The following is a 12,792-nucleotide window of genomic DNA, read 5'->3' as shown; positions in this document are numbered from 1 at the left end:
GTCCGTGATCAGTTTCCCAACCACACTATGTTTGCATTTCTCCACTCCTATTACATCACCATCTTCAAAGTTCAAACTCTATAAATTCATTTAGGCCTTCTATTGTGACTTCTCTTCGTTCCGTTGTTTCTTGTGTTGTCTCTGACGACGTTCCTTCCATCTTAAAGGATATGAAAACCGATACAATGCAGCACTTGGCGATAGTGAGGCACGATTTGTTGTAGGAAAATAGACAGCTCACTATACTCTGTTAGTGTTCGGGAACCCTAGCAGACTAACAAGGAGAGAGGATTTAGGTTTATTATGTATATCAATCTTCCGAATGTCGTGTAACTTAAATGGAGGTTAGTATATCTTTTTGTAAAATGAAGGTATATCGTGTATTAAAATACCGTTGAATCCTAGGAGGTCAGTATAAGTTACCTAAGAAAATATTCAATTCAATGTAAATTTTAAATTCAACACTTTCATGGACAGAACTACTGAACTACTTCAAGGGTAAAACTTCTTCAGAAAAATAAAATAAAATGTAAATCACCACCAACAAGGTGAGGGGCTTAAATCTTAAATGAATTAATATCAGTAATAAGTACAAGGCAAAATTCTATTATGAGTTTATGACTGTTGATTAACGTAACAAATAACTAGAACATAATTATGCTTCTACAGTTCTACACTTCTACAGATTCTGACACTATCAGACTAATCAAAGTTACATGGATGATGCACCCTAAGTAAAGAATAACACAAATCGTAGATTGAACAAAAACAAGTCCCAAAATCAACTATTGTGTTGGTAATTTTTTAAAAGGCCCTGTTTTTCTCATTGAAGAAATTGTGCCTTACCCCAAACTTAAGCATTTTGTCGTTGCTTTACCAGTATAATCAGCTGCAGAAGTCATTGAGCCAATTCAACTCTCTGAGCTGCAGAATGGAAATCAGTTCTCTGGACTCGATGCGACGATGCCATCAGTAGAGAGAGATGTCTTAATCCCAGACCTTTCGGAGAATGCCAAGAGAAAAAATGTGGCATCAAAGGATGCTGCAATTTTCTAGCTAATATTGCACTAAACTAAACACACTTCTTTCCACAACACACAAAATTGGTATTCAGAGTAATTCCTCAGCGCCTGTCAACTTAGCATATTCATTCTCATCTATAGTCCCTTTCTTCAGTTTCTTCAACAAGCGGTAATCTTGCATCAACTCTTCCTCATCTTCAATTGTCTGCTGAGCACGTCTCTGTCGGGCTGTTTTCTTCCTCATGGCAGTAGGTGCACTGGGAGTTTTGCTTGGCTTTTCTGGTTTTGCCTCTTTCTCCTTCTCTTTCGCTTCTTTCTTTGCTTGCAGGTTTTTCTTCCTTTGTTTTTCACGAGATTTATCTCTAAATAGTTGAAAGTATCAGCACAGGATTCCAAGAGAAAAGGAACAATTATATTTTTAATTACAATGAAAGGCACTAAATTGAATATGGTGCATTCAACCTAAAAATACAAATTTATGCAATAAGAACTGTATAGTTTCCATCAGTCTAACATATTAGAAAGGGCATCAAAAATAAATAATTGGTTAATCTAGCTAAGACCAAGACTATTAAGCCTCCACATAGCTCCAACTAGACATTGGTGAGCTTCAAATCCAGTCATGCACATCAAGTTACTTGCTTCAATCATCATCTCTTGGAAAATATGACAATAAGCATGATAGATTTTCTATTAAATAAAGAGTGGTACATTTGATGCTTTTACCACAGAAGGGTTATGCATGAATTTTGCATTTACCTGTATTTAATGTCCTCCAAATTGATATCATCAACTGGTACAAATCCCTCAGTAGAAAGTGAGTGATGTTTTACCTCTGGCATTAGAGGAAGTTGCAATAAGCCATGTCCCATGGCCAATTTACCAATTTCAAGTTCTTTCCACCTGTAAGTAGGGTGAGCATTTCTTTGCAAATTATGATGCTTTAACGAATTTATAGAAAGACAAACAACACTTCTCATAAACATTGCTCACCTAAAAATATATGAACAGTGATGCTCCTTGTACGCACGGATGTAGGAAACAAATGCCCTGACTCCTTTCTCCATAACATCACGATCTTTTTTCGCAGCAGAACGAATCTGAACCATATTTTAGTAATATAGTTATCAGGAGTTGGGAAACAAATTATAATTTTGTATGTTGTATACAATTGTCATCCAAACTTTGATAAATATAAGATTGATATGCATGTTTGTGCAAACAATCAATCAACACAAAATACATCCAAGAGTGAATCAGCAATATCAGCATCAGCCTAAGTAGCCATAAGGGCTTTTCTTAGTAGTATCAGAGAATTTATTTCTACAAATCAGTATGTTGCCTCTATTAGAAAAATTATTAAGCAATTCATAGCTCTATTGACTATTACTAACCAGCATAAAAAGGGGTCTTTATTATATTATTAAAAATTTATTAACCACTAATGAGCATGAGTCCTACCCTTGTATGATTAAAATAGTCAAGAACAAAATAAATAAGATGATAAGGGCGCAAACAAACCTGAGGTACAACATCAGGTGCATTATCAGAGCATTTTCTCTCTTGAAGAGGGACTCTTCTTATACGTAGGAATTCTACGTAAGACTCCTCCTAAACACTTATACAAGTTAGTTAACCGAAAAAGGAACACACTTGAATCTTGTATTGGGAAATGTGGAAACGCATTAAAACATGAACACACTCGACGATACCTTTGGCAATAAGAAGACAACTGCATGACCTTGTTTACCCAGCCGAGCAGTTCGACCAACTCTGTGTATGAAAACATTTGGATCTTGAGGAGGATCATACTGTGCAGAAACAGGGAACATATCAAGATCATTCAGTCAATGTATGAATTCAAATGGTAAGATATCAAGAGAACATTTGAATGACAATGAATAATTTACTTTGGCATCCAAAACCAGAAGATGATAAAACACACCAATCAACAGAGAGTCAAACTGCATATAAATATGGTCAAGAAGGTACCTGCACTATACAATCTACACCTGGTATGTCAAGTCCACGTGCTGCAACATCTGTACATAGCAGAACTCCATTTGAAAGGGATGTAAAGGAGGCTAATGCTTTCTCCCTAACAGTCTATACAGCAACAAAGAAATTCATAATCAATTAACCATACAAACAGTAAGAGTTAAGCAATACTTGAGAGTGATGAAGAAACTATCATTGATTTACAGAATATTAAGCTTCTATATTGACAAATGGTAACAGAAAGGCTTTTACCTGCTTCATCTTTCCATGAAGAGGAACCAAGGAGAAGCCTTTCAAAACAGAAAGGCGTGGAAGGACAACTCCCCAATAGTCAACGCAAGCACAAGTCATGAAATATCTGTATTGGAGTCAAAATCACCTTTTGAGCAAGATACGCTAAAATTTTACTACTCAGATTACACTATTGATTATGGTTAATATTTATCTCACATTATAACTTTTCTTGAGCGATTCTTAATAAGGATGTCTACTAGCTGTGATGGCTTCTTATCTGCCTCACATTCCAAGTACTGCAAAATCAAAATGACAAGAAGCTGAATATAAGAAAAAAGCTGAGCATGAATGGTGTCATGACATGAATTAGCAATACCTTAAACATATATGAATTAGGGTAGGGACGCTAGAGTCTAGCTGCTAAATACCAAATATATTGAAGTGACTTGGACTTAGTGCTGAAATGGAGGAGGGAAACCATTGGATAGCAAAGTTACTTATGATATGCACTAGGATGGAATACTTCATACCTCAATTTGAAGCCCAGAAGGTGTTTTTGTAGATTCAGGTTGTTTTGATGCTGCAGGAGCATTTAAAAGTTTCGCCTCTGCCCGAACTTCAACCCTCACAGGATTTCTTAATCCTGCTCTAGCAAGCTCTTCAACAGCCTCAGTTTGAGTAGCAGAAAACAGGCCAGTTCTTCGAAGCTTAGGCAAAAGAGATATAATGGAAGTTATCTGCTTCTGGAATCCCATATCTAAAAGTCTATCAGCCTCGTCTAAAATCAAAATCTGTAAGCACAGTTATAAACACAATACTGTCATCTTCCAAAAAAAGCAAAATCAAACCAAGCATTCTATCACTTTAAGTCAAATTTTCCAGGTGAACCTAGTTCATAACATTGCATCGTTAAGTCTTGGACTTTTGGTCCTCTGCTAAGTGAAAAATGCATATGTCCCATAAAAGATCAAGAACCACATTAAACCTCCAACATTCTTTCTAAAGTTATATATGCACACTATCTCACACACGTGCAAACATAGTCACATACTATCAAATCATCCTTGAAAACTAACTGTGAAACCGAAAAGTATTATATACCTCGAAGTTTTTGAAATCCAAGAAATCCATCCGGTTCATTATGTCATACAACCGCCCAGGTGTGCCAATTAGTATGTTAGCGCCTTCTTCCTCTATCTTCTTCATGTCTGATTTCACTTCAACTCCACCAACAAGCAGCATGGACTTAACATTCGCTAAAGTTGAAATGAAAGGTTGTGCAACATGATATATTTGATGTGATAGCTCCCTTGTAGGGGATATGATTATTCCTAGTACCTAGTATAAGCAAAAAAAAAAAAACCAGCATTTAACACACTTCTATCCAGTAACCCCTATTCCAAGTCTTTCATTCCCCAAAGTCATAGCAGCTAAAAATAAATAATTAAAGAGGCCAATGGAATTTTATCCTTCGAAGCTGAAAGGTTAATAGTTGAATGATACTTATTCCAATACTAGTCCTTAATATACCTTATAAATTTCAATTACCAAGCTTCATACAGTGGTACAAAAGAAAAGTAACGGGTGAAGAACGAACCTGATGAGGCTTGGGGTTAGAAGAGGAGCGTCGAAGAATCTCAACAAGAGGGATGACAAAAGCTAAGGTTTTGCCTGAACCAGTGGCGGCATCGACAGCGACATCCTTGAAGCTGCAGAGCAAGGGAATGGTGGCGGCTTGAACCGGCGTGCAGAAGTTGAACCCAGATTCCGATAAGGCTTCGAGAACCTTCTCTGATAGCGGCGGATTCAGCTCCGAAAAGCGCATGGTGGTTAAGGCCTTGTTTGGGAGTTCGAATTCCATTGTAATGGTGCGCCGCAAACCTCTATGCTCCGCCTATCGCTCACTGGTTTTGTAACTTTTGTTTTCCTTATTTTCTGATTTGCAAGGTTCTGAAAACCGAATTGGTCATCAAACCGCTCTAGCTACTGGTTCACTGGTTCATAAGTTCAACCGGTTCAACCGGTTCAACCGTGGTTGAACCGCAAAAACCGTTTTATAAAAAAAATAAAAAAAATATAAATAAACACATTAAAACATAATTATATTCTAATATAAACTTTAAAATATCATCCAAATTAAAAGTACTACATAAACCAGAATGTTATGATCTCATTCAAATACAAACTCAAAAATCAAATAACAAAAACAACCAACCAAATATAAAATGCCAACATCCAACTGATCCAAGTTTGTCATTCAATCTTATTAGTCATTTGGGATTTTCATGAGATCAGCTTGACTTATTCCGTTGGATAACTTTTAGTAAGGTATAAATCCAAGTCAATATATGGAAATGCAAACCAAAAACTGAATGTTTGCAAAACATTTCATTGATCAAATGCTGAAATGCGGTGAGATCAAATAACAACCAGCAAGCATCACAAAGCAAAACAATCGTATTCATCTTGGAACGACACAACACAACCTTACCCTAATCAATTAATCAATCAATGCTTCAAAAACTAATCATGCTTCAAGCAATCAACAACAAGGTTAGAACCAACAATTAATCAAGGTTTCAACAATTATTATTACAAAAAACAAAATTCATACCTAGGGTTGAAGAATCACAAGTACAAAATCCAAATAGAAAATCCAGCAACCCAATAACAAAAAATAACGACAATCACAATCTCAAGAATCAGAGTTAACACCAGTAATTTAGCAAATTAACAAATTAACAATTTGATAAAACAAAGCAACCCAATAATCTCAATTTTAACTTTCAAGAATCACAACAATTTAACAAACAAACGAGTACAAAATCCAAATAGAAAATCCAACAACCAAATAACAAAAAACAAAGACAATTTCAATCTCAAAAATCACAATAACAGCAACAATTTAGCAAATTTACAATTTGAGAAAAGCAAAGCAACCCAATAATCTCAAGTGCAAGAATGACAACAACTATTTACCGAATTAACAAGAACCCACAGCAAATCACTCCAACCCAATAATCTCATAAGTTAAAATTATTCGATAATAATTCAACCTAGTAACAAGTTAGAACAACAAAATTCACAACTTAACTAACAATAATTATTCATAATTATTCAACAATCATTCAACAAAGTTCACAGTTCAGTTCACAGTTCACAGAAAAATAAAAAAGCTAAATCATAGACATAGCTCACAGTTCACAGTTCACAATTCACAGAACTTCACAGTAACAAAAAATTATTCAATTATAGTTAAAAAAATTACCTAGAAGCTAGAAGCCTTGAACAAAGCACGCAAGAGGCTAGAATGGTTCAGTAAATCAGTTCACACTTCAGTGACTTCACAGTTCACAGAGCTTCACAAAATCATACAATGGTTCAAACATAGTTAATAAAAAAAATTTACCTAGAATCTAGAAGAAGCCTTCAACAGAGCATGCAAGAGGGAGACAGAGACACCGAGTGACCAAGACAAGGAAGCGTGGCTGCGCGATGGGCTTCGAACGGGCTTCGAACGTTGCGGAGTAACAGAGCTAGTGCCGGCGGCAGGGTGGCTGCGCGACGGAGGAAGGTTGCGATGGCTGCGCGATGGAAGGGACGGTTGATATCGATGGCTACTGCGCGATGGAGGGAAAGTGAGCGACCAGACGGTGGCTGCTCGAAGGAACGACGGCGGCGGAACGAGGCAGTGGCTGGACGGAGGTGAGGGACGGCCAGGAGCTCGATTGAGAGGAGCCCTGCCCTGGACTGTGTGAGAGAGGCAGAGCGTTCTGGAATCTGGATGGAGTTAGGGCATCTGGCACGAGAGGATGGAGTTAGGGCAAAGCTAAGACAGTGCAGCAGATGAAACGGCCACGTTTGACTACCCGCTCAAAAAACCGGCCGGGTCACGGTTTGGTTCGACCGACCGGTTCCCTGCCGGTTCACTGGTTTAACTGATTTTTGAAATTTTTGGTTTTGCTATTTGTCCGAACCGTATTTCTTCATAGTTTACGATTCGATCGGCCGGTCCAAACCGGTTTTTAGAAACCTTGCTGATTTGTTGGTTTCGTAGGTAGGTTAATGCAATTTTTATGGAGGTCCTCCCTGGGTCCTTATTTGCTCAATGACCGTGTCATTTTTTGTGATTTTTTTTTTTTCACTCTACCAATTATAAAATGAAATAGTTCAAATTGCTCCCTAAAAAATTGAGCGATTTTTATTTGTCTCCAAAAAATTTTTTTAGTAAAATTTATTCTTAAAAAATTTTAAGTTAGTCACATTAGTCCTTCTGTCACTTTCTTCACTAACGCTATTAACAGAAACTGACCTGACAAGTTAAATTACACCTCACCATATAAAACGATGCCAATTTAAGTCAAGAAGAGATGATTCATCAAAACGGTGTAAAAATTCGCTTTTTGATAAACTATTAATGAGACAGGCCTAATGATAAAAAAAGAAAATAAATTAGAAAATAATAATCAACAGGTCAAACTTGACTAGTTGACTTTACGAGGGTAATCAATTCCTCTAAGTCAAATTTGACTAGTAAAAAGTAAATATTTGCATACCATTGATTTATTTTTTTCACTAGAGACTTTTTGAACTAGAAATTCACTTTCAGTGACGATTTTGCACGAGACGAGAAAAAAAGTTAGTAACCGAAAAATTCGGAATCAATGGTAAAAATAATTTCTATCTTGATAATTGTGTCCCAAGATTAATATTAGCCGTCTATTCATTATTTATTTCTTTAAGAATAAATCTTAGCCATTAATTATTTTACCATAAGGTAAAAGTTACCTCTAACTGAATTTCTGACTAGTATTCTACAAACGATTCCTAATAACCCCGAATCCTCTTACTTGCCACCCAAGTAACTCGCTCCTCTCTCTCAGCCTCTGGGTCGAGATTATCTCAGCCTCTCACCCCTCTTTGTTGTGTTTTTAACCCCGAGTAACTAACTGCAGTCAATTACGAATAAGCTCGACATGCGAGCGCTGACCAAACTTCTTCGTTTTTAAGCTCCTTCTTCATTAATACTTATCCCTAGACCACGAAAATTTTCATCCCTTTTACCACAATTAATTAAGCCAATACTTTGAATTTTTATTTAAAGAAACCTGGCTCACAAATTTTACAAATACTTATGCATTTTTACCACCTTTTTGACCGAATTCTTGAGAGAGAAAGAGAGAAAAATACTGTACATTTTCTATACATTTTCTCTACATTTCAGCCTTGATTTTAGCAACTCTTCCATTATTTTTCATATGTTCTTCAAAAATCCAAGCAATACAAACATAATTTCTTGCCCATTTTTACCAATTCTTGCATTATTATCAAAAATTTAGCAAGGTGGGCTCTTGTTCCTTCTCTATTCTTTTCAGTTCTTTTAGCAGTGATCATGATAAATTCTTGCTCTCTTTCTTGTATAGAAAACTCCTCTTGAAGTCCATACGGAGCACACCTAAGGAGCTAGAGAAATTCAAGTTCAAAGTAGTTAATTTCATCACTTTTTTGCGATACTTTTTTGCCAAAAAAAATACTGCACCACCATCAGCCGTATCTCTGCCTTTGTGTGAGTATTTTTTGGTGTGTGAAAGGTCTAAGAATTGAATTAAATAAGAGGTAAGGGATGAAATTAGATAGAATATGTTTGTGCTTGATTCGGTGTTCATATAAGTCATTTTGTAGTAATTTTATACTTAATTTTTAATTCTAAAAATTTAGTGATGCTTCTCTATTTTTGGATTGTTATTTGAGTGTTATATGAAGCTTATTTTCCTATAAAATTGTATGAAACCACTAAAATTATTTGGAGCACTTGAAGTTTAAGTTTCAAGTCTTAAACGTCACTCAAAATGAATAAAAATGTAAAACTATATTTTTGAAAATTTCAACCCCTGAAAACCTGAAAAGTCACATCCTAAGGAGTTAAAAAAGAAGTTAAAAAATGTTTTTAATTCTATGGAACAAGTGGGTAAAAATAAAAAGGGTGTTATAGTCATTTTTGGGTAAAAAGGGGGTTAAAAATGTAATCTAAATAAAAAATAAGTAAAATTCTAAACTTAGTGTCATCAAGGATAAATTAGTAATTATATAAATTAATTGGGTCAAAATTATAATTACAATAAAATTTCGGGTCTAAATAAAAATTTTAATAAAAGTTAGAAGTAAAACAGTAAAAAAACTAAAATAAGTAAATAAATTAATAAAAGATAAAATGGTCTTTAGGCTCCTAAGGGTAAAATTTGGTATTAATAAAATTATTAGGGATAATTTGGTCGTAGAAAAATATTAGGGTTAATTCGGTAAAGTTTTAATGCTAAATAAAATTAAATGGAAAAACTAGATCACTTAGAGATAAATTGGTAATTTTAGGTATAAAGTAAAAACAATTAAAAATTAATTAACTTAATAAAAGGTAAAAAGGTATGTTAGGAAGGATATGAGGGTAAAATAGTAAAGTAATAACATTAGTGGTGAAAGCATCACTAAAAGTCTAAAAAATGGTAAAAAACGAAGTTGTGTACAAAAGGGTAAAATTGAAAATATATAAAAGTATCAAGGAAAAAATAGTAACTGTGACAAAGGTTGAGAGATTTAAAGAGAAGAGACCGCGTACACGTTTTTATAAAAGAAAAGGACAAAGAAGTCCCTTAGAGATAAAGTTTATTGAAAAGTGTCGAAGGAAGAGAAAACTGTAAACCCAAGGTGATAAGAGATTATCTGGGGAACTAAAACCATCATAAGAGAATATCTAGGGAGGAGGAGTTTCTGCTTCGACAGAACCAGAACCATAAGATGTAGGGATGCCCACTTTATTTGAAACCTATTTCTCCAACTGTTATCATACTATGGCGTCAAGCTTTGCGATGATTGCCAGTTGCCATAATGCACGTGGCTTTGTCCATTAGGCACATATGCAGAATGTACGCATTTGGAAAAATCATATTCGGGTTTAGTCCCAGGTAACGTCGAGTTGCGAGTAGTCAACCCACGCGTGAGCTCATGGCCTACATAGGACAAGACATGCATCATACTTGGTTGCTGTATTTCTCTATGATTTTGATTTATCTCTGCTTCCTGTATTTTGTTCTTGTTTACTATTATGCTATATACTTGTACTTGTACTTGTTTGTGTGACTTACCGACACAACTGTGCGAACTGTTAGACTTAGGTTGCGGAACTCTTTAGGTTTCTCGTGCAGTATCCTATTGGGAACCTTAGGTTCTCACCCCCTTACTTCCTCTCGTTCCGCAGATGGGAACCAACATGATCTTTTTTTAGTTTCCCGCATTTGGACAGGCGAGCAGCAACATCACGGGTGTGTCCAATAACTCTCTCCTTGCTTCAGCACAGTGTTTCCTCAGCTACCAAGATATACATGAGAAGCAGCAGTAATAGTAGCAGTAGTAGTCGTCCTTGCCCTTGCTCTATGTAAACTTTTAGAGGGTTAGGTACTTTTGTAAATATCTATATAAATAAGCTAAAACGAGTCCTAGATTCGGGTGGCTCTTGTGAGTCGGGGTCTGTTAGTATAAATAATGGAGTCTATAAATATTTTCATGAAAAAGCAACAATGTAACTTATGAGTGAAAATTATAGCTCACGGATACCGATAAGTGCACCGGATCGCTCAAGTAATACCACAGTGAGTAGATATCGGTCTCACGAGGATTAAAGGATTGAGCAAGCAATTATCAGATTAAACGCCTAATTAGATCAATAAAACCTAGATTGATGAGGGCAAGATTGTGTCTTCCTGAGAGCTTGAGAACTTTGAATGCTTGATGCTTACGGCCAAAGAACTTGAATGTTGAATTGAGAGAAGACACTGATGGTGAGAATTAAGGGCTTCGGAGATATTTATACTCTTAGAGAAATCAAATCTTGTTTACTTATCTTGAAGTATGCAAAGATCTTTCACAACAAATCTTTAGTAACTGATTTTCAATTTCTTGGTTTCTCAGTTTCTCAATAATTAATTAGTCGTCAATTAATTAATCAAAGAGGTTAAGAACGAAAATTGATTTATATTCAAATAAGATTTAAAAGTAGTCCTTAGGTCGAATTATATGTCATGTATTCAAGTTAGTCGGAAATGGATCCTTTCCATTTTTTTAACACTTGAGAGAATAAAGTGTGATCTCTCACCTTTAATTCTATAAGTGGGACCAAAAATAAATAGGAGAAAGAAAGCAATGAAGGGTGAGATTAAACACTGCATACCATCCAGTTTTTTTTCCACTGTAGAGGATCCACTCCCCAAGTTAGTCCAGTCCAATTAAATTTTAGAAGAAAAACACAATTTTCAAAAGTTGTTCTAATCCGAATTATATGTCACTTATTCAAAATTATAGTGGTTGAAAATCATGTATGTGTCACACACTAATTGAACCACTATTCCTAGCCAAATTCAAAGAGTCACGTGAAAGAGTTTTCAAGTTATAATTCAAATATTAAACTTTTCAATTATAATAAAAGAATTCAAAAGAGATTATCATACATTTTGATACTACTAATCCGAATGAAGAACGAATAACTCAACTATAAAATAGATCAATGCAAAACTTCAAAATAAAATAAACTTAGATTAGTTACCGATGGAAAACATAAATAAAGCTCATAACCCTTTGACAAAGGATTAGTTACCCATGAAAAAGTGAAAGAAAACGAAAAGAAGAACTAAGCTGAAGAACTGCATGGGATTTGGATCCGAAGATCCTCCTCTTGGATGCCCCTCTCTTGTGAACAAGATTCACTTATTATATCCTAATTCTAGAATTCAAATTCAAATTCTATCCTAATCTTATCTTTCAGAAAGGAAGATAAAGTAACTAACTTACTTACTTCAAATTCAAATCAAATTAATAATTCAAAATCAAATCCTAACAACCAAATCTTTAATATTTCTAGAAGGAATTAACAACTAATCTTCTGGAGTCTTAAATGTTTTGGATGTGATAAAGGCTTTTAATGATGTGTATAATTGAGATAGGGCCTTAATTGTTGCAACTTGAGAGTTGGAATTGTCTTTACGCTGGGCTTGTATTAGAGGAATTCGGGCGTAAGCCCAAAATGCACTTCCCAGGAAGCACACACGCCGGACGTGTGTCTTGGAGGCTTTAAGGGATGCCCGGCAAATGAAGGGAGAAGACAGGGTCCGTCGAGCGTGTGAGGAGGCCGCCAGGCATGCTGGAGTGAAGGGGTGATGTCTGTTGGGCGTGTGGGCTGTCCGCCGAGCGTGGGTGTTGAGAAGTCTGGGCCGCTATTTTTTGTGTCCCAAAGATAAGAGTGATGTGTGTCTCAAACTAAATGTCCAGTATAGAGATATGCATATCGTTCCGAAGTTATGGACGTTCGCTTTCTAACATAACTAGAACCGTCTCATTTGGACCTATGTAGCTCAAGTTATGACTATTCGAGTGTGAAGAGGTCAGGATTGGGGACATGCACGTCAGGCATGTAAGCATGGCCACGGGGCTTGCATGCAATTTTGTGTTTTAGGCTCCAGTTTCTTTCTTTTGGGCACGATTTTGCTACCCT

The 12,792-nt window shown here is 35.8% G+C and overlaps 1 protein-coding gene across 6 annotated transcripts; it reads right to left on the bottom strand.

The window, feature by feature from the left end:
* On the bottom strand, nt 524–7,440 carry LOC107622958 (DEAD-box ATP-dependent RNA helicase 18). Of its 6 annotated transcripts, none has more exons than XM_016325042.2 (13): nt 6,664–7,069; nt 6,523–6,559; nt 4,852–5,248; nt 4,356–4,592; nt 3,785–4,045; nt 3,471–3,550; nt 3,273–3,378; nt 3,015–3,128; nt 2,735–2,833; nt 2,544–2,633; nt 2,016–2,122; nt 1,782–1,925; nt 524–1,384 (listed from the first exon to the last, which is right to left on the bottom strand). In XM_016325042.2, exons 3-13 carry the CDS (start codon nt 5,113–5,115, stop codon nt 1,111–1,113), a joined length of 1,776 nt encoding a protein of 591 aa, XP_016180528.1. In that variant the 5' UTR covers nt 5,116–5,248; nt 6,523–6,559; nt 6,664–7,069; the 3' UTR covers nt 524–1,110. The 6 variants fall into 6 exon arrangements, with proteins under 6 accessions (XP_016180528.1, XP_020969981.1, XP_020969980.1 ...); XM_021114322.1 differs by having other exon boundaries at nt 4,852–5,204; XM_021114321.1 differs by lacking the exons at nt 6,523–6,559; nt 6,664–7,069 and adding an exon at nt 7,297–7,440 and having other exon boundaries at nt 4,852–5,194.

This window comes from Arachis ipaensis, chromosome B10, assembly GCF_000816755.2.
Source record: "Arachis ipaensis cultivar K30076 chromosome B10, Araip1.1, whole genome shotgun sequence".
In the NCBI taxonomy this organism is placed as follows: Eukaryota; Viridiplantae; Streptophyta; class Magnoliopsida; order Fabales; family Fabaceae; genus Arachis; species Arachis ipaensis.
The sequence above is the reverse complement of the archived record's forward strand: the minus strand, read 5'-3'. Positions and strand labels throughout refer to the sequence as shown.